Source organism: Globicephala melas, chromosome 5 (assembly GCF_963455315.2).
Source record: "Globicephala melas chromosome 5, mGloMel1.2, whole genome shotgun sequence".
NCBI classification, from domain to species: Eukaryota; Metazoa; Chordata; class Mammalia; order Artiodactyla; family Delphinidae; genus Globicephala; species Globicephala melas.
The window spans coordinates 97,996,689-98,020,091 of record NC_083318.1 but is presented as its reverse complement, the minus strand read 5'-3'; the positions used below and the strand labels follow the sequence as shown (position 1 = coordinate 98,020,091).

The window sequence follows — 23,403 nt, the reverse complement described above, 5'->3', positions numbered from 1 at the left end:
TTTTGGACCCATTAATTAGTTACCCACAGCACCACCGCCATGTACTAAATTAAATGTAAGGACTTTGAAAATCTCTGATTTTCTCTTTTTTTTGTTGCTTAACGGTCCATAAGGCCATTGACTTAAATGTCCATTATTACAGTGACTTAACAATGACTTAATTATTTTCCCTTTTCCTGTGGAATTCTTCTCCATCCCCATCTCCTCTAGTTGGGCTATTTCGAAGGCCTGCGTAAAATGGAAAGACTCTCTCATGTGTTCATGAAAAAGTACTTTGTACTTTTGCCGATTTTTTTCCAGTTAGCACACACACACAAAAACCAGGACTACATTTTCCCTTCTTTGAAATTTAATGGCCCTATTCAACATATTTTACGTGGGCCTAACTTCTATGTAAGTTTATATATGTACTAGTGCAGACCGGCATTACATGAGTCCCATTGCCACCCTGTGGTTTAAAACCCAAGGGAGCTGGGTTCTAACATTCTCTAGAGGCACAGTGAATAGACCCTCACTGTAGTTCCCATTCCTCCGCACAGAAACTGCCCTTGTCTTCCGAGGATTTACCAGTGAAATTCCTCTGGAGGCAGGAGAAAAGGGGACAAGCCACACGGAGATCTCACAACTCCAGGGCACAGCAAATAATGCGGTGGGGTATATATATATTTAGAAAACCATAATGCGAGCCTCAGGAAAAAACATGTAATCAAAAGGCGACGGGGAGAGGATTACCAACTTGGGTGATCAAGAAAGCTCCTTGCCAGAGGACCTAGAGATTCCGAAGGTCCCTTGAAACTCGGTTCAAACCACTGCCCCCAGCATCATGTGAACTGGCAAACTCGATACAAGTTATGGCTCCAGAGTCCGGGAAGAGCGCGTCGCCAAGCTGCTCCAGGGTCACATGTCTTCTAGAAGGGGACCGGTGTGACAGAGGAGAGCACGTCCGGGGTACGTGCGCCTGTTTGCGCTCTGGGAGTGAAGGCGAGGCGGGAGAGAGCCTGCAGTGAAAACGGACCTGGGGGCGGGGGCGGGGGGAGAGAAGGAGGGGAAGGAAAAGACGAACACCTCCCTGAACTTTCCTCTAGCCTCGTCCCACACACTTGAAATAGAAACAATAACATGAAAAAAAAAAGCTTACAACCACGACGCTATCTCCCTACTTAAGTTCTCTCACTCTGGGCGATGCTGTTGCCGCTACCGTGTCTCGGGAGCAAAGGCTGGGGCCGGTGTGGGTGCGCGGGCGGGTGACCCCACCTTTAGGGAAGCCGGCTCCCTGTTCTTCCACGCCATCGCCCCGACTGACCCCCGCCCCCTCCCTTTCGTCCTCGCCTCTCCTCCCTCCTTCCCCCCTCCCTCCCTGCCTCTCTCCCTCTCTCCCAGCGCGTCTTCTCTGCACCGGCCCCCGCGGAGAAGCCAGGCGGCAGCACGGGAGTCGCCGCAGCCTCTGCGCGCAACGCCCTCGCCCGTGCCCCCCGGTCTCACGTAGCCCGAGCGGCGGCGCCGGCAGCCCCGGGCCCGCGCTACGCGCCCCGCGCCCGGCCTGGCTAAACTGACCTGCGCCCGGCTGGGGCGCCGTGGGAGGCTGGGGAGGGAGGGAGGCGAGAAAGCGGACACGGAGACGCAGGGGCGGCGGTGCCGAGGGGACGAGCTGCGCACCTGGAAAGTTACCGGCTGTCTGGTGAGGCTCGCGGGCTGGGGGCTCGGGCACCGAGGGGCGCCGGGGGGCCGCGGCCGGGGTCCGCGCGGGTGTCGGCTGGGCATGCAGTGCGTGCGGTGCGCCTCCGTTCCACACCCAGCCGCTCTCGTGCCTGTGTTGCTGGCGTGTGGACGTGTGCACGCTGTGCGTTCGCTCGGGGTGGCAGCCAGCAGGGAGCTCCGGGAGGCAGGGGGAGGCTACTGGATTTCCAGAAGCTCGGCTCCGGGCGGGAGGGGCGAGCTCAGCCCGGGTGGGGAGACGTCAGGTTCTCATTCCTTTAGCCCCGGCGGCCGGGGAGACTGCTGCTCCGGGTTAGGGGCTTGGCAGTGCTCTCAGGGCGTGCGCTCCCGGCTTCGCTTCGCCGAGCTACGGGGAGCTGCTAGGAGACGAGGACTTGGGCGAGGACTTGTAAACTTGTGTGGGTGTCCTGTGTCACTCTCGGCACCGTGCGGCGCTTTCACATTTTTCGCTCTGTTTTTCCTGGTGAAGAAGCAAGAGTAAACAAACAAACAAAAACCAATCCGTCACTTTGGGGATGAGAGAAAAAGCAAGGGGTTCAAGTTTGAGAAGAACTAGGGTACGGATGCATAGCAGTTGAGACCCTGCAAAGGCACAACGCAGGCAGAATGAACAGGTAGAAAGGATGAAGCTCTGGTCTTCATCTCGTCGCTGCAGTTCCCAGGGGCTTCTCTATAAAGGAGGAGAGCAACAGACACCTGCCTGCGCTCCCCACCCCGAACAGTGCCTTAGAAATTGTTGTCTCTTTTCTTTGCAAGTTTCCATTTAACTCTTGGAGAAGACGATTACCTACATAACACACAGTAGGTGTTGCCAGTACTACTGTTCAGTTTTACGCAGGAGGATAGGCGCTAATATGGTGGAGAATTATCTTTGGAGAATTAGAGGCCATCGTCTCCATTGGAACATTGTGTAACTAAGAATAAACGACATAAAAAGATGGTACACAGAGATCTTTCTCTTTTACCTGAAATGCTCCATTTCAGTCCTCTGAAATCCTTACAAGTGAGGGCTAATTCACCTCACAGTGAAGGCGTATGTTGCCTGGATGCTGCCCAAGTCTTTTGAGCCCGTATTGTCTTGCTTCCTCTAGGCTATTTTCCTATCAATTATCCCCTCTTCTCCTATGTTTTCATTTTCTCTATATTCACTGATTCATTATTTGGGGCTTACAAATACTCTTCAAGTTTTCACAATTCTAAAAATCCACTGCCTGAAACATGGTACCATGTTGAAGTCTCTGCTCTCAGTGTCAGCTCTTCTCACCGTCCTTTGTAATCCGGTTTCTATCCCAACTCTTCTGTGAAAGGCCAAATTCAGTATATTTCCCTCATGTGCTTTAATATGTCTCTGGGATGTGAACTGCAGCTTGCTCACCTCTTGAAAATCTTATCTTTATGGTTTCCAATGTACTTCTAGATCTCTTATTGTACAACTGTTCCTTCACTGCTTTTATTTGCATCTCCTCCCCCTCTTCTCCTATAAATAATATCCACAGGTACCATCTAAATGTACATACGTAACCATAGAGGCATTCCTTTCTTTTTTTCCCTCAGTGATCTCATCTACTAGTGGGACTTCAGTTCTTACCTATGAAGTGTTCACTTGCCTTGACCTTTCTTCTTTGCTGCCATGTGTTAGACATTTCCACCTTGATGACTCATAGGCACCTCAAAGTCAACAAATATAAATCCAGATTCATCACTTTTTCCATAAAGCTTGCTTATTCTCTTGACTGTGGTCAGTGTCACAGTGCCTAACCCAACGATGGTGCTCTATTCATTTTTAATGAATGAATGAGTTCATAGTACTGCCTTCCTTCCTCCCCGCCTGCCAAGATCAAAACATTGGAATCTTTTTTGACTCCCCTTTTGTGTGCACCCACTTAATTACCACATTTAGAGATTCTGCCTCTGCAGTATTACTCCCACCATCTTGTCTTATACAGTTAATCCCTCCACATCCTTTCTCTAACACAATAGCTTCTTCTTAGCATCTCTAGTTTTTCTCTCAAACTTCATATAGACCTAAACACTTTTCTTCTCTTCATTGCCAATCTAATGGGCACTTTTATCTACTTCTTCAGCTTCAGCCTTTACTTATGATTGCTAGGTATTTTCAGCTCCCCCTTTTTGATTTTCTAGTCCCTTGTTTCTTACTGCCTACTGAACTTCTTGACCTTAAACTTTCCACAGTTTCCTCAAACTGTCGAAAATTAAACTCACTGTCATATCCCTCAAATCTGCTCCTCAGTTTGGTTAATGACATCTTCTCTTACCCAGTTGCCACAGTGGAAACTTCCAGATCTTTGTCTTTCTTCTTAACATCACTCAGATTCCATCAGCTACCATCTCTGGACCTACACCTATATAATTACATTTCTGTGTGTTTGCCTCCTTATCTGCTACTATGGCACCCCAAAATAGCTGAATGGAATGCCACTACATTTGGCAGTGAACATATGGGATATGTGGCATTTATAAGACTCACTGTAAACATTCTGTGGGGTGTGTGTGTTAGGGCACCATTACAAGGAGATAGCCTCAGGAGTAACTGAAACTTTGGTACAATAAAAGCTCATATGACTGCCTGACAAGAGAGAATTACTCCACAAATTAAAATGCCATAGACAGAGAAAACAAGCAGTAGATTCAAAACCGAGCCCAAGGTCAACAGTCACAAGGTCAGATGGACAGACGCTTTTAATTGTAGAATCAATATGAAATTGAGCTGTTTCTCACAAGGACAACTCTTTGTGGTTGCTTCAGGGAGGAGCAGCAGGGGGTTATATACTCAATGATAGTTAATTATTTTCTAAAAGACATTTGGTGAGACAAAGTTAAGAGTAACACCAGATGCATCGGTTTCATATGTACTTAGAAAACTATCTCGAGAAGGCTGTGTCATTCATTTGACTTCAAGCTAACCTGCCCATATCATGAAAAAGAATCTATTCTACTTTTCATGATTTATTGAAGGGAAGGAAATTGCAGAGTTGCCTATAGCCATAGCTTTTGCCAGATGCCCTATGATATTGTTTTTCTCTTTTGGAAATGGCTACCATGGAAATGGTTCATTTTTTCTTGAGTTCAAGATATTAGAATAGGGTTGGGACGCTTTCTGATGTTAACCCTGTTCTCATCCTCTCTTACTTGGATTGGTGCAGTAGCCTCTTATTTTGTCTTTCTTCCTCTAAGCTCTTTTCACTCCATTCCATATTTATTGCCAAAAAAAGTTGTTTATTTTTCTAAAGGACAGATCTGACCATATAACTTGAAAACAACTTGACCTACACTAAAATCCAGATACCGTAAATGGCAAATGAAATTTTTCAGTATCTCATTCTATTATCTTACTTTTTTAGCTTCACTTCTCATCACTCTCCTTCACCCATCATACATTTCAGCCTGTTCCTTAAATATGCCATCAGCTTTCTTCTGTTCACTCCTAGTACATGTTTTGTTTTGTTTTGTTTTTAATTAATAGAATTTCTTTTTTCAAGCAGTTTTAGGTTTACAGAAAACTAAGGTGAAAACTATGGAGAGGTTCCATAGTCTCCCCTTCCCTTTCCTATTCTTAACATCTTGCATCAATGTGATACATTGATGGACCAATATGGAAAAATTATTAACTGAAGTCCATAGCTTACATTAGAGATCATTTTTTTTTGTTGTTCAGTTCTATGGGCTTGGACAAATATATAATGACATGTATCCACCATAACAGTATCATACAACATAGCTTCACTGCCCCCAAATTCCCCTGTACTCCACCTATTCATTCCTTTCTCCCTCTCCCCAATCTCCTGGAAACCACTAAACTTTTTACTGTCTCCAAGTTTTGTCTTTTCCAGAATGCCATATAGTTGGAATCACAAAGGATGTAGGTTTCACAAATTGGCTTCTTTCACTTTGCAATATACATTTAAAGTTCTTCCATGTCTTTTCAGGGCTTGATAGTTATTGCTTCTCATCACCAAATAATATTCCATTGTCTGGATGTGTCACAGTTTGTTTATCCAGCCGTCCACTGGAGGATGTCTTAGTTGCTTCCAAGTTTTGGCAATTATGAGTAAAACTGCTGTAAACCTCTGTGTGGGCCTGTGTTTTCATATCAGTTGGATAAATACCAAGGAGCATGGTATCTCATTGTTTTAATTTGAGATTCTCTAATGACATAGGATATTAAGCATCATTTCATATCCTTGTATGTCATGTGTGTATCTTTTCGGTGAGGTGGTTGTTTAGATCTTTTGCCTATTTTGCAGCTGGATTGTTCTTTTTCTTGTTGTTGAATATTAAAGAGTTCCTTGTATATTTTGGATAGTAGTCCTTTATTAGATATGTGTTTTGCAAATTCTTTCTTCCAGTCTGTGTCTTGTTGTTTCATTTGCTTAACAGTGCCTTTTACAGAGCAGAAGTTTTTAGTTTTATTGAAGTCCGACTTATCGATTTTTCCCTTCATGGATTGTGCTTTCAGTGTTTTATCTCAAAAGTCATCACCAAACTCAAGATCACTTCCATTTTTTCCTGTATTGTCTACTAGCAGTTTTATAGTTTGTGTTTTACATTTAGGACCTTGATTCATTTTGAACTAATTTTTGTGAAAGATGTAAAGTCTGTTTCCAGATTCTTTTTTTTGCATATGGATTCCCAGTTGTTCCAGTACAATTTGTTCAAAAGGCTATCTTTTCCCCATTGAATTGTATTTGCTCCTTTGTAAAAGAACAGTTGACTAAATTTTTGTGGGTCTGTTTTTGGTCTCTCTATTCTGTACCATTGATCTATTTGTCTATTCTTTCACCAGTACCACGTTTTCTTGATTGTTGAAGCTTTATGGTAAGTCTTGAAGTCTGGTAGTATCAGCACTCTAACTTTGTTCTCCTATAATGTCCTGTTACTTTAGTACATATTTTTTGATCAATAAGTTTTTCCACTAAAATGAGTTGTTTTATTGGCTAAATAATGTTAACAGTAATAACAATAATATTTAATGCACATTGAACGCATACTATACGTCAAGCCCTGTGCTAAATGCTTATCATGGTTTATCTCATTTAACCCTCTAACAATTCTAAATGATATGCAACATTATTTTATCTATCTGTCAATCTATCTATGTGTCTATCCACCTCTTCTATTATTCACATTCATGCCCAATGTCAAGGCCTAGGGCTTATAAATACTAAGTGAAAGTGCTTGGATTGGGACTCTGGCTCTATAACATTAGCCAGCACTATACCATCTCCTGTATGTAGAGATATATATATGTCAGAATCCAGACGGGTAGAGAGAAAAATAGATACTATCTAGATCAGAGCCAAGATTTTGGTTTCAAACTACTTTAGAGCTGGAGGAAAAACAGACAACAAAGGCTAATTCCTCCCACATTGGCTGTCAGGCGTTAGTCTGCCTGCAAGAGCGTCCACAGTCAGTTTTGCTTTTCCTGTGTCTTTTCTAGTTACCTCTTGTATATGACATTTCCTAAATCATGATTAAATTAATGTAATAATAATTTATAACTTTATACAATTTTCCTCTCTTTTGCTAGATGCCACTGCTCATTGTATTCCTCGCTCCTGTCCCTGGCTGCAGAAGAATATCCCCTTCAAAGTGAACCATGTTTTTTGTTGCCTTTGAAGATTATTAGGTGGGCCCTTTTGGTTTAAGGATTTCAGTGTAATATGTGTAAATAGATAGAGGCTACATAAGGGAATGACAAAGGAGGAGTCCTTGCAGTCCTGGAACCTGGGCTGCGTTGCTTATGAAACTTTCTGGTCGTCATCTATTGGTGGGGCTTTGCTTAACTGGGAGGGTTTCCCAGGTTGTTAGTCCCAGAATGACTTTTTGTCTTAATGAAGACAGAGTAAGGATACCCCTCTCCCCTGCCCCCAATAATTTTCATCTTTAAAGACCTCTTGTCCGGAAGACATCCAGTCTACTAGACTTCTTCCCCACCCAGTAATGATGCCCTCTGGGCATTTCCTCATACCAAGTCACTTAGTGCCTTGCTAGTCACACACTATAAATGCTACTTGGTGTGTACTACATGCCTGACAATGCACAGGATACCTTACAAACATAATCTTCATAATAAATCTATGAGATGGGCATAATTATATCCACTTTCTAGATTAGAAAACCGAGGATTCTAAGTAATTTGTAGAAGGTAACACAGCTGGGAAAAGGCAGATTGTTTTTCTACCCTGGCTGGCTTGACTCCATTGCTTATGTCAAATCCTGATCTTCGTCTCCATGCTCATTTCTTATTACTTCACTATACATTGAAAACAAACAAACAAACTCATAGAAAAAGAGGTCAGATTTGTGGTTACCAGAGGTGGTGGTGGTAGGGGGGATTGGATACAGGCAGCCAAAATGTACAGATGTCCAGTTATAAGATAAATATTAGGGATGTCAAGTACAGTATGATACATATAATTAACACTGCTGTGTGTTATATATGAAAGCTGTTAAGAGAGTAAATCCTGAGCTCTCATCACAAGGAACAATTTTTTTTCTATTTCTTAAATTTTGTATCTATATGAGATGATGAACGTTCACTAAACTTATGGTAATCGTTTCATGATGTGTATACATCAAATTATTTTGCTGTACACCTTAAACTTATACAGTGCTATATGTCAATTATATTTCAATAAAACTGGAAGGAAAAATATCCTGATCTTTATCTCCAAGCTCATTTCTTATTACTTTGCATGCTGTTCTCTGATTACAAGAATGATTCTAAGAACCTATAGTTGCTAGATTGATGGAACAAAATCCTGTGGTTCAGTTGTGACTGGCAATACATATTTGAGAAATAGCTTGTCTCTCTTAGTGACTGATGCAGACAGGAAACAGAGGGAGTCTAATTAGGTTTTATGAAGCCAGACACTCGAAGCCTTGGCTTGAGGGACACCAGAATTGAAAGGGGTGAACTAAGTAAGAAATCAGACTTAGTATTGAGTCATTCAGTAGTCCTTACATATCTTAAATTAGCGACTTGAAAGATGGGTTAGTTAGTCTCATTTCATCCCTCTTTAGAATTCTAAATAGCTCGAAAGATTTATTCAGCTTCCAAACTGACTTCATTAAAGCCAGAGAATAGCTGGTGTTTTGGGAGAATTTAACCACCTCTGCCTAATTGTGTTTCAGGTTTGTAAAATTATTGGATTGGTACAGAATGTTTTGACTACCATACATAGAGCAAAAATGATTCTAAGCCTTTTCATATTTAGAATGCTAGAAGTCTTCTCTGTGTCGAATTTGACTGCAAATTCATGGAGCTATGCCCCTGGTATAGTACATGACACTTAGTTTGGTCTTAGTAAACAATTGTTCTATGAATAAAGAATGAGTTGTTAGATTTTAAAATGTTTGTGCTTACTTTTGTTCTTTATAAGGCAATTTCTTTTCTTCCACCCATTCCCCTCCCTCTATCCTGCCTTGGATTAGGAATGCTTGCCCATGAACCAAAAAAGCACATCTAGGAGATGTCTCATTGCTGCATGTTAAAACTTGTGCGCACATGAATTTAAGATCCCTTTGGGGGTACCCTTCTCATGCCTGTCATTCAGAATCTCATTCAAGTTTATTCTCAGGTCCCAATCTAATATCTTCTGAATTGCTTATTCAGGCTACCACAGTGTCCTGGGCCACTTCTTTGAATTCTAGTCTTCTTAACCTTTTTATATATTCCTAATATATAGGAATAGTAAATGCTGCCGAGTCAACAGAAACTTAAATGTTAAACCTGCCACATCTCTGCAACATATTACGGCAGTTCCCTGGAGGCTAATGTTTATTAACGACTACTTTGAACCTGAATTCTATGAAGAATGTCTGGGTATTGCAAGATTACTTTTATAAGTGCATTTATTTTCTGTTTCTACCATCCATCTTAGGTGACCTGCATTGACTATTTGGTTGCATCAGTTTGAAACTTAGAGGCTGTTTATGTCTCTGTATTGGTTGTAAAGGTTCATGATGATTCCGGTAGAGCTAGTGAAATCAGTCTAAGCTTTTATTTCTCTCAGAGTTTGAAATTTGGGGAGAGAGAGGGCCAAGAATGTGTGAGATTTATAACTTCAAACTTCCATCTATCTCGTATTAGATAATAAGCGGTCATTCAAACTTAGTTTACAAGTTTCTTGGGTTATGGCTGTCAAAAATTACACGTGCAAAGGTATGAAATTTAAGTAGCTAGCTTAAAAAGACTTAAACCTTATGATAATTAATCAAAGCAGTATTTTCCAAACTTCAGCCTTTCAAGTTCTTTTTGATTTTGCTCGTATGTGCTTATTAACTGCAGATGATTTCTTTTCTATTTTCATTGAATTGACTCAGTAAATCTAACTATCTTACTGAACCTCAAACTTTTGTGGTGCCAATTATTTATATTTCTAATGAATGTTAAAATAAATACATAGCTATTGAACTAAAAAACATTTTTAAAAAAATAAATTTTATTTATTTATTTATTTTTTGGCTGCGTTGGGTCTTTGTTGCTGTGTGCGGGCTTTGTCTAGTTGCAGCGAGCAGGGGCCACTCTTCATTGCGGTGCGCGGGTTTCTCATTGCGGCGGCTTCTCTTGTTGCAGAGCACGGGCTCTAGGCGCGTGGGCTTCAGTAGTTGTGGCTCACGGGCTCTAGGGCACAGGCTCAGTAGCTGTGGCGCATGGGCTTAGTTGCTCTGCAGCATGTGGGATCTTCCCGGACCAGGGCTCGAACCCGTGTCCCCTGCATTGGCAGGCAGATTCTTTTTTTTTTCTTGCGGTGTGCGGGCCTCTCACTGTTGTGGCCTCTCTCATTGCAGAGCACAGGCTCCGGACGCCCAGGCTCAGCGGCCATGGCTCACGGGCCCAGCCGCTCCGCGGCACGTGGGATCCTCCTGGACCTGGGCATGAACCCGTGTCCCCTGCATCGTCAGGCGGACTCTCAACCACTGCGCCACCAGGGAAGCCCTGGCAGGCAGATTCTTAACCACTGCACCAGGGAAATCCCTAAAAAACATTTTTGAATCAACTAAAATCATGCCTCATAATCCCCAGTCTGCCTGTTACATCCTGAGACTCACTGGATTAGTAACTACTTTGGGGCCTACACTGAGGATATTCTTTACAGGAAAATAATACAGTATCGTACCATAGGTTGTCATTTTTTGGACAATCTTGGCTTTAGGATATAAAGTAAAGGATGTAGAAGAACCCCCATGCCTCTGTTTTACCTTCTGGTAACTGCCATCCAGAAGTTTGCAACAGCGAGCGTTGTCAGAAAAGCCAAACGTAATAGGCACACACGGCTGGAGAAAAGTGCTAATACAGCAACACCAACTGTGCCTCCTCTGCCCGAAGTGCAGATGTGTTATTTTCTAAACTAGGGGGAGGTTTCTTAGTGTAGCCACTCAGGGTGCTGTGAGAGTTGTGACATTAACAAGCCTCTGCTGCGGTAGCTGCAGCTGCTCGTTGGTGTTTTATCTTTGCCATGCTGACATCCGAATCGCAGTTGTGTTGTGATGCTTTTGACAGCTGTCCGGAGAGAACGACCAAAGAGAAGAGCAGGTAACGCAGGCCGTTTGTGCAAAATGCTTATTAGGTGGGATGCTTGGGCCAGCAAAGGGATGGGGAAGAACGAAACCAAGTGCCAGCTCCTCCTCATTGAGGGACAAAGGGAATCAATCCGTTGCTTTTCTTCTGGAAGCGTGGGGGAATTTATTGCTTACCCAACAGTGATGAGCGCTGTGTTTCTCTTTATGAAACAGAGCAGATTGAGAGGGGTGGCGGTGGCGGTTGGGAAGTGAAACTCCACTAGGGAATCCCCAATTCTCTGCCCTCTCTCAGGTCCTTGAGCAAAATGGGAAATGGTTCCGTGAAACCCAAACATTCCAAGAATCCAGATGGCCACTCCGGGAACCTCACTACCAGTGCCCTCCGGAGCAAGGTGACAGAGCTGGAGAGAGAGCTGAGGAGGAAGGATGCCGAGATCCAGGAGCGGGAGTACCATTTGAAGGAGCTACGGGAGCAGCTGTCCAAGCAGACTGTGGCCATTGCAGAGCTCACGGAGGAGCTCCAGAACAAGTGCATCCAGCTGAACAAGCTTCAGGATGTGGTACACATGCAGGGAGGAAGCCCGCGTCAGGCGTCTCCGGATAAAGTGCCTCTTGAGGTCCACCGCAAGACCTCGGGATTGGTCTCCCTCCATAGCAGGAGGGGAGCGAAGGCTGGTGTGTCTGCTGAGCCCACCACCCGAACCTATGACCTCAACAAACCCCCTGAATTTTCCTTTGAGAAAGCGAGAGTCAGAAAGGACTCCAGGTAAGTTCCCACCCGCTTTTGGACTCAGGTGGCCTTAAATATTATGAAACATTAGAACGCTATTTATTGAGTCTCCTCAATGGAGAAGCGCATATTAACCCTTTCAGATTTTGGGATAGAGGGGCTTCTGAAAGGGTTTTGTTTTGCAACAGCGTCTCCCTTTAAGTAGAACTTCTCTTTAAAGCAGGACTCCTGCTTTACCTGGACTTTGATTTGTGATTTGCATAACTGAGGAACCGAGTTTACAAAAGTCATTTCTGTTACCTTGAAAACCCTAGGGGAGTGCAGAGGTGGTTCTAGGGAGTCTGCCCATCTCTCTTCCAAAGAAGTAGACTTAACGGGTGTACACAAATCACACTGAATTATGAATATGTATAGCAAAAGCCACTTCTTAGCACTTAGTCTGCAAGTGTCATGAAAAAGGGATAAGCTGATGCCTCTGAGGGGGGTGCATTCATTCATTCATCCCACAGTTTTAGTTAAGCACTGCCTTCTCCCAGCCACTGTGTTAGATGCTAAGTATATATCAGTGAATAAATAGACACAGAGCATTTCCTGTGGGAAGATAGTATACCCGGAAACAAGTAAACATTGTGTAATTATTAATTAAGATGAATGATATGATGAAACTGACAGTAGAGTGGGTGGTGTCTGGGATTAAGAGGGAGAGAAGGTCAAGGAGGGGACAGAATTGGGATTGTCATGGAGACCTGGTTGAGGAGGTGACCTTTAACTGAGACCCAAAGGAGAAAAAGGAGAATAGACCAGGTAGAAGGGGCACTTACTTCAGGCAGAGGGAACAATTAAAAGCTAGAATTAATTTTAAAAATAAGGATTTTTAAAAGAACATGTAAATATTTCCCACAGTATTCTTGTGTGTGTGTGTGTGTGTGTGTGTGTGTATGGGTACGTTTCTTTTCTGGCTCAAGTTTGAATTTCCTAACCAGGAAAGATTGATTAGAAACATTATGGTTAGGGTCTCCTTTCTGCACTATTTTTAAATGAGTAAATATTTATCAGTTGAAATTAGATCTTTTGCCTTGATAATGTCTTGGCTGAGCCTGGGTCCTTCTTGCAAAATCCAAGATTTGTGAAATTAAAACAACTTTAATTTATTCACACACATAAATAATATAAATCAAGATAAAACATTTGACTTAAACAAATAAATGATTAATTTTGATAACAGGATTATAAAGGGAAGTTTAATTCATCAATTTGTTGACAGTGCTTGGCACATAGTGAATGAGCAATAAATGTTTGTTAAGGAAACAAGTCATGCCGGATTATAAACGTACAATACTCTGTGGTTGAAAGAATCTGATTGACGTTAGAGTTCAGAAGACTTTTTTTAAGCCAAGAGTTTATTTATTAGTTGGCTTAGAAAGGTCTTCTGTATTCCCACTGCAAAAATAATAATTATTTATTTTTAATGGTGTGAATTCAGAAATTATAAACGTTGCTTACGAACTTACGCTTGTTTTTCAAAAATTGAACATCATAGTGTTCTCTTTTGATGTATAAGAGATATATGCACATATAATAATTGTATTATGCATTCTCTCTATATACGTACTATACACATACATATGTTATACATACTATATGTGTATACATAAGACAATATATTGTTTACCCACAAAAATTCTTTCAATAACAATGTGCTTATATATCTAGGAGAAGTGCGAGAGAATTTAATAGTAATTCATCTTCTTTGACCCTCTTCCTACATATTCCACCAGATTTCTCCTCTTGAATGAAGATTATTTTCAATTATTTTTTCCAAAGACTTATGCCCGTCTTGAGGCAAAACACTATTCTCCTGGTGTTAGGTAACAGAACAATCCAAGATAAGTACATTCTACTGTATTTTTTATTAGCTCTATTATAACGAGGTAGAGGAAATCAATAGCTAAGCACAGTTAGTTTTTGGGCCAAACCATCTGTCTGTAGTGAGTGGGACACAGGAGAGGAAAGACATTACAGCCCTTAGAAGGATGGATGAATAAGGATGAGCAATGATTCCCCTCATCCATCATAAAGGCAGGCCCAGTGGGTACAAGTTTGTGTTGGGGATACGATGAAGAAATGGGATAACTGATTCCTTAATGATTAAATCCTAAAGAGACCAAATTAGATTATTTATGCCTTCATAATCCCTTTATGCTTTCATAGAGCCTTTTAGTTCTAAATTGAAAAGTTAATTAGAATATGGGAACCACTCTTTTGTCATTGACTGGTTTATGTCTTATTTCCCCTTGCAGACATTTGTACCTGAATTTTCCCTGCAATTTCCCTTACAAAATGTCTTTCCCCTTAAGTCTGGAATAAGTGGCTAAACGCAGATAACATCAATTCAGAGATTTAAAAATGTCCAATTCTTTGAAAGTGCTCAATATTACAATTCATTTTCCATTTTCAAATAGTTCCAGTTTTAGAGAAAGTCTGTAAGTAAAGTTTGGATAATTTATCCAAATATAAATTTTATACAGTCTTTATATACAGTCTTTATACAGTCTATCAAAAATTTTGGAAGAAAAAACTTTCTGGAAGTTAGAACATTAGAAAAGATGAGAGCACCATTCATTGATAAAAGGATAATGGACAGTGTCCATTGGTTTGGCTACTTTTCCAAGCAGTTCCTGTTAGATAGATATTAGAGAATTTAAGGTAACAGTCAAAATGGAGCCTTCATTTAGTTTTAGGTTCTCATGATTTATTTGTTGAACTTTATAAAGTTTCCTGGCTGACTTTATGAATAAATTTGTTTTTACTAATACGTGTCAACTACATTTTGGATCAGGTTCTCCCTCCACACTGGATCAGAAAGTCATTGAATGGTGTTTTAGTCTTTTTGTCAAACAGTATGTCTCTGATGAGTACTTACCAATGAGAAAGAAAGTGGGGGGAGATTCCAGCCCTCCTGCAATCAACAGCGTGGGGGAGATATGAAGTACTGAGAGAAACCAGAGAATAACATTTGAGGGGATGATAGATTTCGAATTTGAGGATTCAGATTGGGTAATTCATGAGAGACTCTCAAGCCCATGCCACCGCAGTCTGCGAGTTTGCTGAGGCCCCTGTGCTCAAATGTATTGTAAATGGCAAGTGAACCTCAGCAACTGCCAGGAAGCCCACTCATGCCATCTTTGTTGTCTTGTACCCAGCAAGTGTACTTGTAAGGTAGGAAGGGGGAGCTTAAATAGTATAGTTGCACCTCCCTGCTTTATTTGGAGGAACTTGTATGCTCTAATGGCATTGGAGAACTCTTTTAATTTGTCTCTTGCAAAATTCAAGGGGCTACTTTTTAAGATCAGGTTCTAGAATAACTCAGTGCTGTTCAAGAGAATTTTCTGCAATGATGGAAATGTTCTAGAATCTGTGTTGTCTGATATGGTAGCCAACAGCAGAATGTAGCTGTTGAGCACTGGAAGTGTGACTAGTGCCCCTGAGGAATTGAATTTTTAATTTCAAGTTATTTTAAAATTAAATAGCCACATGTGTCTAATGGCCACTGTATTGGATACTACAGTTCTAGATTATGTGGTTTTGACTGTAACCGCTATCTTTTGAGGTGGGAATTGTGACCGTAGTGAAGTTTGAGAGAACTTACAGACAAAATAAGACCTGTGTTCGGTATTAGGACAATGTCACAGAAAATGAAAATGAGCCTGTCAGATTGAGGTGGGCACAATGTGGAATCCCTCTTCAGCTGAATGGAACCTGCAGTCTATCATAGCCTTTTGTAGGGACTTGGCTTTGTGCCCACTGACCATTTTAGATCTTCAGAAGCATACAACCATGTGGGCATGTAGCCCGTTTTATTATAGGTACTCAGCCTTTCTGAAGTATCATAAATCATGATCAGTCAGAGCATTCCAGCATATCATATACTCTGATCCCTGATTTAATCTATTATAGTAACTATCAGAAGACTTTAGGGCTGGAAGAATCTTAGAGATTGTTTCACGCTTCTCCCCTATTGCAGAAGTGAGGAAACAGGTGCAGGGGAGTGGCAGAATAGGCCATGGTAAGTGGCAGAGCTAAGATTAGAACCCAAGATTGACTTTGAAACCAGTTCTTTCCCTCTACAATCCCAAAAACAGTTGCGCAAAGACTGGATTTGCCTCTGGGTAGGTGTCAAGCCAAAAGACACTACCAAACCAAAGAGCAGAAGGAAGGATTTATTACCTGCAGCAAGTAAAGAGAACACTGAAGATATTTCCCAAAGTAGTATGTCCCTGAACAGCAAAATTGGGAGAGTTTTAAGCTAAGGGTACATGCATATTTATGAAGGGGCTTGGGCATTGTATGCATATTCATGGAGGAGAATTCAGTGTAGAAGTGGGGCAAAGACTGACAGAGTCCTGGCTCTAGTTGACTGAAATCAATAAAGGTCAGCATGATCATTCCTTAGGTTCCAGTTAGTCGGGTGGTTGAGTGCTTGAGGGAGTTTTGGATCCTGCAGAATAGCTCAAGAATATGCTTCAGACTGATCTTTATCTTTGAAATAGAACTGGGAGTCTTTACAACTGACTTATTGTCTCCAATATGGTTATTTTCTGGCCTGATCAAGAGCAAGCATTGTGGCCAGACTTAGATCACAAAATGGCTTAGGCCTAAAATGACTTCTCTTATGTCAAGAAAGATATGTCTGGTTCTCTTCCTCTGGGGGTCCCCCACCCTACCTACCTATACCAGTGTTCTTAACCCACAAAGATCAAAGGGCTCAAGTCAGGTTAGTTTGGGCACCAGTCTGCTTTATTTTGATACACTGTATTGGTTGGTAGGAAGAACAATGCTGCTTCCCAACTTCTTCCAAGCAGAGTTGAGCAGAGCTTACCCATTTCATTAATATTCACCAAGTGCTACATCCTGAGAGCTCAGACCTGTGTGAAAAGGACACAGAGAATGGATTTGATCCATCTGATGGTACAGACTGATATATATGGAGGGGCACGAATGGGTTCTGAAACAAGTACAGAGCTTCTCAGGGCTGAGAACTGAATATCAGTGGCAAAGGTGGGTGAGAAAGAGCTCAGATCGCATTTCTGTCCATGTCTGACCTGCCTTGAGCACCAAGACAACCATGCCTGCAGAGGTCAGACCTTTTACTGAAATTAAATTTTCTGTTGATGTAGACATTGTTTAACAAACTTCAGCACCAGCAGAACAAAATTATGAGCTCGTGCAGAATGTCTGGTGGAACACAGGCAAATTAATCAGAGACATCTGGCAAGTCGCTGGTATGACTTCCTTTCACTGAGAACGCTTTAACTATCATCTGAAACTATTGTTCTTCTTTGAAAAGGAGAGGTAAAACAAAGACTTGCCATCAGACTTCAGATGTTGACTCTAGTTTTAGGAAGGACAATGAGTCTCATTTGTCACTCCCACCCAGAATAGGAGCAGAATAGGTAAAAGTGGAAAATGCTAGTGAGTAACGCATTTAAACAAGATGTGGAAAAACAGCCAGGAAGAAAGAGTATGTTTGTTATTATTTGTTCTTCCTTTCGAAAGCAGTGCCGAGCATTTGAATGTGCGTTACAGAAATACAGCTCTTTTACTGAGCAGAAGTGTTTTCATGGAATGATAACGATAATAGTAATAACAACATTTATACATCGCTAATGATGTGCCAGGCACCACTCTGAGTGCTTCACAAATATTGGATTATTTAATCCTCACAACAAACGCATGAAATAGATATTATTATCACCATCATAATAGATGTGATTATGTATCATTTTATATATGAAGAAACTGAGGCTTACAGAATTAAATAACTTGCCTAAGGTTACACAGCTTTTAGTATTGGAACCGGGATTCAAAACCAAGAAATCTGCTATCTAAAGTCTGTTCTAAATAAGGACTGACTGTCTAGCACAGGGAACTGTATTCATTATCTTGTAATAACCTATAATGGAAAATAATCTGAAAAAGAATACATATATATAACTGAATCACTTTGCTGTATACCTGAAACTAACACAATATTTAAACCAAGTATACGTCAATAAAAAGTCTGCTGTAACAACTGCAATATCCCACTATACCAAAATGAAAATTAGAGGAGGATTCTTCATATTTTAGTTGGGAAGCCTCGTAAAAAATTAAATAAATAATTAGAAATAGATACGTTTCTAATTTTTTTTCCATATGGTTACAAACAGCTCCCTGCTATTGTTGTTAGGATGTTTGAAATCAGAATGTTTTATAGCAATAACGTGCATTTAGACATCCAGATCAGAGCTGGCTACTCAGGGATGGGGTGAGAAAACCAAGCGTTTGGGCAACTGCTAGACGTCTGTTGTTTTCTGTGTATTATCTCATGGAGACTTGCCTGGTGAGGTAGGTGTTACTTTAACCTTGGACCAAAGGTGAAACGGAAGCTCAGAGGCGTTCAACAGCTTGCTCAAGGTCCTCTGCTGAACCAGGTTTCCAGTGTGAGTCTGCCTGATGTGAGAAGTGTGTTCTCTACCGTTGTGTGCACGACTCTTAGAGCCAGAGCAGCCTGCAAAGTGAATGGTTCCCCCTTGGGGTTGGTGAGGGGTGTAGAGGGGATAGGCAGTGCTGTTAAACTTCAGAAAAAGGAGGGGTTAGGAGCACGGAGGAATTGAAGAACCTGCCTAGAATTCATTGGCAGCTGCCTTGACACCTCAGAGAAGTGAGATAGATTTTGGCAGATTTTCCAGAGTCTTGGCACCCAGCGCCCGGGACTTCCTGCCCCTGCCTTTTCTTCTTTGTCTCTAGAAGCCAAAGGGCCTGGGCTCTCCTCACTCTGCACCCCACCTAAGCCCTCTCTCAACCTCTCAAATTACCCTCTGCTTGGTTTATAGCCGCCCTCTGTTCCTTCTCACTTTATCCTCACATCTTCCAGTCTGTCAGTTGCTAGGTGTTAGGAAAAATGTGTAATTAAGCCTCAGGAAACACTCAGGACTCAAGGACTAATCGTTGTGAAAATCAAAAATCGAAATGCTGACTCGGAACCACCTTTCCCTTGCCTGGTGGTCGGCGTTCCTGAGTCACAGCATGTTCTGTGATGTGTTTATACTACTGCACAATAACCACAGCCATTTTTGACCCCATAGGCTTGGCTAGAAACATTCCCTTTATGCCTTCAGATGAACACATTCAGTTCAACAAATGTTTATCGAATATTGAATTCTTTAGTTTTGTTTTCTTTCCTTTCTTTTCTGTAGTTCTTTCTGTCTCCTCTCCCCCATTTCTTTCACTTATATGTTTATTTTGTTTGCTCCTAATTTTCCTCCTCTCTCAATTTCCTTTGAATCGTTCCAGGAGTGGTTGTTTGTCACGACAAATTAATTTGAATTAGTAAATTCCAAGCATCAACTTTCGTAGTCTTTTTGGGGTTTACAAATCAAGCTCTGAGAAATATGAAGGAAAGAAAGATCTGTAGCTTCCAGTCTCTTCTCTCCAGATGAGGTGAGAAAAAGGGAGGTAAAAAGGGATAGCCCTTGGAACGAGAAACTCAGGGAAACCCAGGTGTGTTTGTTTTCTATTGTTGGATAACAAGTTACCACAAACTTAGCAGCTTGAAACGATGCATATTTGTTATCTTGGCATTTCTGTGGGTCAGGAGTGTGGGTGAGGCTATTTAGGTCATCTGCTCAGGGTTTCAGCAGGCTGCAGTCAAGGTGTCAACCGGCTGTGTTCCTTTCTAGAGCTTTCTAGTGGAAGAGGTCCTCCTGTAAGCTCAAGTGATTGTTGGCAGAATTCAGTTCCTTGTGGTGGTAGGACTGAGGGCCCCATTTTCTTTCTGGCTGTCAGCCAGGGGCTGCTCTCAGCTCCTAGAGGTCTGCCCAGAGTTCCCTGTCATATGTCCCCCTCATATGACAGGGGCCCTCTCACAACATGGCTGCTTACTACTTCAGGGCCAGCTGGAGAATCTCTTTAGTGTTGACTAAGATGAAGTCTTATATAACATACGCTGGGTGACCCTCCCATCACAGTTGCTATATTGTGTTGTCAAGGAGCAAGTCCCAGGTTCCATCTCCACTCAGGGAGAGGGGATTATATAAGAGCTTGACACCAGATGGGTAGAGACAGTGGGGCCATCTTAGACTTCTGCACACCATACCAGCCCCTTTGCTTCTCTGGTATGAGATTCTCTGACTAAGAATCTGGCCATGCTAGATATGTAAAGCCATATATAAAAAGCCCAGAGTCTTGTACATGCATATTCATAGGAGGGAAAGCCCTTCCTTTTTCATGCTACAATATGAATGAATCTTGATGACTTTATGCTAAGTGAAATAAGTCAGACTCAAATTATTCCACTTTATATTAGGTACCTAGAGCAATCAAATTTCTAGACACATCAAGTAGAATGGAAGTTTCCAGGGGCTGGGAGGAGCAGGGAATGGGGAGTTATTGTTTAATGGGTACAGAGTTTTAGTTTGGGAAGATTAGAAAAGTTCTGGAGATGGGTGGTGGCGATAGGTGCAAAATAATGGGAATATACTTAATGCCACTGAGCTGTGCACTTAACAGTAGTTAAGATGGTACAGTTTGTGTTGTGCATTTTACCACAATTGAAAAAAAAAGTCCTGGGGCTGATTTGACAGCATACCTCTAAGTGCCAGGCTGTTTCAAGTTCCATATAGGATGCTGGAAGGAGGTAGAGTGATGATTTTCTCTTTTCTTATTTTTTTTTTCTCTTATTGGTTATCTTGTAAAGGAGAATAAGATACAGCAAAGTCTTGTGACAAACGAACATCAATTGATTATTGTTAATTAATCAGCCATTAATTACTTAATAGTAATTAATTGATTGCTTGTTGAGCCTTCAATGGAGGCTTGTTCCCAGTGCTGTGGGAAAATAGAGGGAATGAACAACTTCAAACTCCCTTGTGTTTTCTTGTTTACAGCTGTAATTCTTAAGCTTAAGTGCACATTGTAATCACCAGGGAAGTATTAAAAAATATTGATGTCCTGGTACGACCTCGAGGGAGTCTGATTAAATTGGTTTGAGGTAAAGGCCCTGAGTATCAGGATTTACAGAAGGTCCCTTGATGATTCTAATGTGCAGTGACAATTGAGAACCATTTTTTTTTATAGGAACAGGCTTCCCTGCAGCTGACTCTAGAAATATTCAGTTTGACACTCTAAGAGCAATGCTCATTACAGGCATCTAAGAGAACTATTTACCATTTCTACCTAATTACCATGCAGCGCAATGATGATTATGCATATCACTGAGTGTGTCAGACTAACTTCCTTATATGTTTTGGTTTTCAACATTTCATTATTAAGCTCTGTTCTTTGATGCTCCCGGAAATTGGATCATCTGCACACATTTGAGAAAGGGAGAGAGAAATGTTTGCTGTAAGCATGAAGTAACAGTAAACATGATTCAATTACAACTGTACTTAATTATGTGGGCAATAGGGTAAGAGAGTTGACAGGACAAAGTCATGCTCATTTTCTGATTATTCATGGAATGACCTCATCTTTTCATGCTGGTTTCTCAAATTATAAACGTGTGCATTTATTAGCTATTTTTTTCTTGCTGGTTTATTACTCAAAAAATTTGGGGGAAAAGTAAATAGATGTTTATCTTGCTTATTTTCTGTGCCTGTTTAGTGGATGATGGACATTTCCCACCTCCACTCTCGTCTCTGTACCCAGGATTTTTAAACTAGGAGAAAGAACTTGAATGTCCTTTAGTATTAATTTTGTTGAGTCCCTATTTTGTGCCAGGTGCAATTCTGATTTTAGGTAAGAGGATGAAGAAAGTGTTGTCACCCTTGAAGATCTCGGTCTCTTTGGGGAAATTAAAATGTATTGCAGTCTTGTGTGATTGATATTCTAAGAGATGGGTGTACAAAGGACGGAGGGAGCATCCTGTGCTTGGTGGGATCAGGGACACCTCCATAGATGAGCGCACGTTGAGCTGGGTTTTGAGGAGATATGGATGGCTGGGAGACCAAGCGGCCTGACACATCTGGGGACCTGCAAGCAGTTCAGTGGGCCTGGGGTACCCCGAGCACAGGGAGGCTGGCCAGGCGGGGGACCTGGATTGTCAGGAGTTTTACTCACATTGTGAAGGAGTCTCCCTTAATAAATAGTGGCGGTTCGCAAGTATAGAGTTTTTAGAGCTATTTTAACTCGAAGATTTTAAAGTTGCTGGTAATTTGCTGACATATAATAGTACAGCTATTCCTTCTGTAATATATTTTATGTGCCAGGCCATGTTCTTAGTGCTCAGTATTGTTAACTAACTTAATTCTCATAGAAATCCTATGACCTGTGGACTGTGTTTATTGTCATTTTACAGCTGAGAAAACTTGAGATTAAGTGACTTGCCCAGAGTTCCACCGTTCGTAAGTGGCAGAATTAGGAATCATTCCAGCTTTAGATTTTGGGCCCTCGACAAATATGCCTTCTAATATACTTCCTATTTGTATATATAATTAAGTTATGATATGCCACGCAAGTAAAGTTGCCTCGGCCTTTGTGCTCACAAGAAATTCTTGACAGATAAGAAAGTAGGTGGAAGCCCCTGGTCCCTGCTTGGCACTGAACCTTGTGCAAAGAAGTTTGCAAGACACATGCTTTGTCTGACCTGACAAAAACAGTGAGAACACAGGCTTCTAGTAAACAGTTCCAGAGAAGGAAGATTGAGGGCCCAGCTTAACAAGAACTGTCAGTGGACTTTGACAAATTAAACTTCCTGAAGCAACTTAGAGGACAGGAATTTATTGCTTCAAAGAATATTGATTATGTAAGTAGGGGGTGTAAAAGGATTATGGCACACTGCCACTGATGTACATACATTCGAGATCCAACCCTATTGGAGGAACTTTGAACTAAGCAGAGAGTCTTGGCAGTGCCTCTTTCTTTCTTTGTGGTTTCTAGAACTTTTCATACCCTTCCCCACAAAAAGCATACCATAACCACTACTATTGCCAACTACTACTATCACTGCCATTTATTAGGCATATATTAGCACCTTATCTGAGTTAATGTGCACAGTATCCTTATGATGCAGGTATGATTACTCAGCTCTATTCACAAAGAAGAAATCTGAGGTCCAGAAAGGTTAAGATCACACAGCTAGGAAGTGGCAGAGCTGGGATTTGAACCTAGGATCTTCTGCCTCCAAAGCTATGTACACATTTTATTTATTAAATGAATTTTTTATTGACGTGAACAAATCATAAAGTGAACACGCCCATGTAACCACCAAACAGATCAGGAAATCAGAAGCCCCTTTTGCTCCCTTCCAATCCCTATCCATTATCTACTTCTAAGGTAGCCACTATCTGCACTAGTATTATCATAGATTACTATGCCTATTTTTGAACTTTATGTTAGTGGAATTATAGAGTATGGTCTCTACAGACTCTGGC

General features: G+C 41.5%; 1 protein-coding gene across 1 annotated transcript in view; it reads left to right on the top strand.

Moving 5' to 3' along the window:
• The first annotated feature begins 1,511 nt into the window (after positions 1-1,511).
• Positions 1,512-23,403, top strand: part of PRKG2 (protein kinase cGMP-dependent 2) — a 96,101-nt gene continuing 74,209 nt past the window's right edge. The window contains exons 1-2 of the mRNA XM_030878098.2: positions 1,512-1,678; positions 11,555-12,028. Coding sequence (XP_030733958.1) covers positions 11,568-12,028 — 461 coding nt within the window. The 5' untranslated portion in view covers positions 1,512-1,678; positions 11,555-11,567. The remainder of the gene's footprint in view (positions 1,679-11,554; positions 12,029-23,403) is intronic.